Raw genomic sequence first — 4,809 nt, 5'->3', positions numbered from 1 at the left:
CTTTTCATTCAATTTCACACGTCCTGGAATAAATGTTTCACAAATAAAAGAGAAATGATTAAGATTATGCTGTTGCTTTTAAATTACTTTAATTTGTGCTTCTCTCTTTGATGTGTTATGTTAGAAAAAGTAATCCTGTTAAATATTAAAGAATCTTTAAATCAAGTACCACTAAACAAAGAGCAAAATTGGTTCATATGGCACTTATTACAGTCACTGTCATATAGATTATATTGTCCTGCACCAAATACACATAAACATTTGAATGGCTACAGAAACTATTTGATATGCAAAACCATATTTGTACATTATTATTTAATGTACGAAACATTCTGTGCATGAAACCATTCATTAAGGTCTACATTATCCAACCATTAGCAGTGAAAATACAAAACTAGATAACCAAAACAGTTTACAAAGTGCCTGAGAATAAACTCATTATCTTTAAGTTCATATTTATCTCCTCTTTGTATTATACTTCAAACAAAATAAAAATTCTTATTGATTATTTTGTCAGAAGATATTCCAATAAATAGAGACTTGAAAGAACTAAGAAGAATGATTATAATAGTGTTTGCACCCAAAAAGGTTTGCAGACAAGAATTATTATGATCTCTATGATCTAGGGATTACTTCTCTGACTAAAAATTAAAGACAAACAAAAGACATGTCCCATTGCCTTATTCACATTAACATTCTTTTATGTTTCCAGTTCCTTTTCATTTCTGTAGATTCATGTTCAACTCTCATGAGCTTCTTCAGTGCATCCTTCATGTCTTTATTCCTCAAGGTGTAGATGAGAGGGTTAAGACTTGGAGTGATGATGGTGTAAAAGAGGGTGAGGTACTTGCCCTGGTCTTTGGAGGCACTGTTACTTGGCAGCAGGTACATGTAGACGATAGTTCCATAGAATATACACACAACAGTGAGATGAGATCCACAGGTATTAATTGCTTTTCTTTGGCCTGCTTTTGACTTCATTCTCAGCACACTTTGGGCAATGTAACCATATGATGTAAGGATAAGGAGGAGAGGTATAAGGACAATAACAATTGCTAAAGCAAAAATAGACATTTCAACTGTTGTGGTGTCTACACAAGCTATCTTGATCATTGCTGGCAACTCACACAAGAAATTATCCAGAATGTTGTTTCCACATCTAGGCAAATTCAGTGTGATTGTACATGACACCACAGAATTGGTCAAACTAATGCCTAAGACCAGGATAATCATCTTGAGACACTGATGTGGGTTCATGATTACCAAATAATGCAAGGGTTTACAAATAGCTGTAAAACGATCATAGGACATAACAGCCAGGAGAAGGCACTCAATGGAGCCCAGCCACATATAGACATAGAGCTGAATGACACAACCCACATAGCTGATGGTGAGATTTGGTCCCCACAAGTTAACCAGCATCTGAGGTATGATACTGGTGGTGAAACAGAGATCTAGGAAAGACAAATTCCTGAGGAAATAATACATTGGTGTGTGCAGATGGGAATCCAAGAGAGTTGCAAGAATGATGACTGTGTTGCCCACCAATGTAATCAAGTAGAAGATAGTGACAACACCTGACAGAATCATCTCCAGTTGGGGATGATCAGAGAAGCCAAGCAAAATAAAACCATGCAGAGAACTATAATTGCTTTGGTCCATAGTCCTTCAATGTCTAAGTCCTAAAATGAAAAGAGAAAGAATGATGAAGATGAGAAGAATAAAAATGGGAGAGGAGGAGGAGGAAAAGAAGAGGGAGGGGGAGGGGAAGAGGATGGGGAGGAGGAAGAGAAGGCGAAGAAAAGGAAATATATGTGAACCCAGACTGTCTCATAATGAAATACTAAATAAAGGGAGAGTAGTTATCATCATAATTTTAAAAAGTCAATGGACAGAAAATATTGTAGTGAGGTAGTCTGATATTTGTATGATGAGAAGTTAGGTATTCCAAAGTTTATCTAGGTTATCTTCAGAAGTTCATTTTTAAACCCAAGATCTGAATTTTCTCCAAAGTAAGTCTCAGAATTTGGAATCGGTGTGGTGACCCTATAATTCTCTCTGAAGCTATTGTTGTTGTTGTTGTTTGCCGTCAAGTCAGACCTGACTCATAGCGACCCCTCCTTGGGTTTCCGAGGCAGTATCACTATGGAAGTAGATTGCCCCATCTTCCTTCCGAGGAGTGGCTGGTGGATTTGAACCACCAGCCTTCTAGTTAGCAGTCAAGTGCTGTAGCCACTATGCTACCAGAGCTCCCTCTCTGAAGCTAGTAGGTTAAAATAATGATGATATTCTTTCGCTTGGTCAGAGAATTCATTTATAAATCTATTGGCTAGTGTCTGAATGAGGAAAAGTGTGTCTCTTTTTCTATATCTTGGTGGATAGCATCTTTGATCTTCCACTTGTTTTGTAAAACATCTAGCATTTTCCCTTGACACCTTCATCTCCCCCAACCTCAATACCCAACTTATCACCAAAATTGGTAAATTTGAATGTAAACTTTCTCTCACTTTGTAGAATTTCTACCACCACTAACCTAATGCAAACACTTCCATCTCTGTTCTAGATTCTGGTTATAGTCTTTTATTCTCATATCTAGTCTTAACTCTCTATATGATTACAAGATTTAATAAAATTACACCATCTGCATGCTTAAAGTTGTCAGAACCTTCCATTGTACTTATGAATTATTCAAATTATTTTAGTTGGTTGAGATGGACCTGTATGATTTGGTTCCTACCTAAGCTTTATTGTCATCTCACAAATCATTGTACCCATATTCATTATTAGTCTGTTTTTTTTTTTCACAGGTCAATCTCATTCCCATCAAAATCCTCAGAACTCTTTCTTCTTTGGGTGATTCTTACTCAAGCTTAGGCCATCAGTGAAATATTTCTTGCTTAAAGAAGAATTCTTCGAATCCACAATTTTCTTTTTACTTTATATCTTATATCACACTTAAGGAACTCCTACAGATAGCCAGTATAACATGGAGCTTAAGAGCATAGTCAGAGAACTTATGTTCATGACTCATCTCTGCCTAGTTAGCTATGATACCAGCAAGTTACCTAGCCTTTCTGGGATCAGGAGTCTCTAAAACTGGGACAATAAAAATATATAGTATTTCAGGAAAGATTAAATGAATAATATTTTTAACATGTATTTAAGGAAAGATTAAATGAATAATATTTTTAAAATGTCAGAACATGCTTGTAACATAGTATGTTTCAATGATGATTAGTTACAAAAATTATTCTATCAAAAACTTATAATCATGTACCCTGTAGTTAAATGTTTGTTTAAACCATTCCTTACATTAGTTTGTAAGCTTTAAAAGTATACAGGAAGACTAGTGTTCTTTAGTCCAATACTGACACCTAAAGTAAACTCTAAAATATATATAATTTTGAAACTAAATGTATATTTAAGTCACACTATGAATATTGATAGTGTGACTTAAATATACATTTAGTTTCAAAATTATATATATTTTAGAGTTACTTTAGGATAGGAGCTCTGGTAGCATAGTGGCTAAAGCACTTGACTGCTAACCAGAAGGCTGGTGGTTCAAACCCATCAGCCACTCCTCGGAAGGAAGATTGGGCAATCCTACTTCCATAGTGATACTGCCTCGGAAACCCAAGGAGGGATCGCTATGAGTCGGGGCCGACTCGACAGCACATAACAACAACAACAACATGAATATTGATTAAAATCACATCAAGTTATCAGCTAACTTTTTACATTAAAACTTAGATTGACATCTGGTGAAGTTACCTGAAGGAGTGGCAGAAGGAGATGGATGAATGAAAGTGACTGGTTTTATCGATGAAGTAATAAATAACCAATTTATTCAATTTGATAAAAAATAATTTAAAATATTAGTATCGATTTGAAAGACTAAGAATCTTTGTCTTCTTTAGTGTACAATACTGATACAGCTCCTCTAGTCATGCATGTACATACCAGATCTGATGAAACTTTTAATAATTTAAGATTGTCACCAATCTGCTTTTAGTTTCCTATCACACAGTATGGGAGCTCTGGTGATGTAGTGCCTAAGGCATTTGACTGCTAACCAGAAGGCTGATGGTTCAAACCCACCAGCCACTCCTGGGAAGGAAAATTGGACAATCTACTTCCGTAGTGATACTGCCTTGGAAACCCAAGCATGGATTGCTATAGATCTGACCCAATGGCAGTGAGAGGTTTTTTTTTTTTTTTTTTTTTTTTAATCACAGGGAATAAAGAGATAACTTCTTATGACCTGAAGCAAAAATACTATTCAGAAAGGTTCTATTAAAAAAATTGCTAAGAGTACATATTTTATTGAAAAATAATAAATATCAAAGGGGTGTGTTTGTGTAGATAAAGTACAAAAAGTTATGATATTGTTATGCCATTTCAAGTATATTTCCTCAATATTACAAAAAAATTGACTTCTAATTATGGCCATCATTCATGTTCACATTCATCCAAACTAACCGAATGTACTGGTTGACACAGTCTTTCAAGACAGCCATTGGGTGATTTGTTCAGAATTTTTTCCCCAAGATTGATGATTTGAGTCTGCTTTCTCCCATTCACCAAGATGGGCAGAAAGAAACAACATAACTCTTAGAAATCTATCAGAAGCTGTTACACAACATTGTTGTTGTTGTTGTTATGTGCCGTCGAGTCAAACCCGACTCATAGCAACCCCTCCTTGGGTTTCCGAGGCAGTATCACTACGGAAGTAGGATTGCCCAACCTTCCTTCCGAGGAGTGGCTGTACACAACATTAGAGTTCTATAATATCTGAGCAATGTTGAA

General features: G+C 35.6%; 1 protein-coding gene across 1 annotated transcript; it reads right to left on the bottom strand.

Moving 5' to 3' along the window:
• Positions 1-684: 684 nt before the first annotated feature.
• On the bottom strand, positions 685-1,662 carry LOC103210632 (olfactory receptor 2W1-like). Its single transcript, XM_007956545.1, has one exon. The coding sequence runs from the start codon at positions 1,660-1,662 to the stop codon at positions 685-687; it is 978 nt and encodes a 325-aa protein (XP_007954736.1).
• Between the last annotated feature and the right edge of the window lie 3,147 nt (positions 1,663-4,809).

This window comes from Orycteropus afer, unplaced genomic scaffold (genome assembly GCF_000298275.1).
Source record: "Orycteropus afer afer isolate SDZICR_OR568_19922 unplaced genomic scaffold, OryAfe1.0 scaffold00632, whole genome shotgun sequence".
NCBI lineage: Eukaryota > Metazoa > Chordata > Mammalia > Tubulidentata > Orycteropodidae > Orycteropus > Orycteropus afer.
Note: the sequence above shows the minus strand (reverse complement) of the source record. Positions and strands in the feature narration are given on the sequence as shown.

Coding starts and splice junctions, on each gene's coding strand:
- LOC103210632 (XM_007956545.1), bottom strand. CDS start 1,662: ATGGACCAAAGCAATTATAGTTCTCTGCATGGTTTTATTTTGCTTGGC.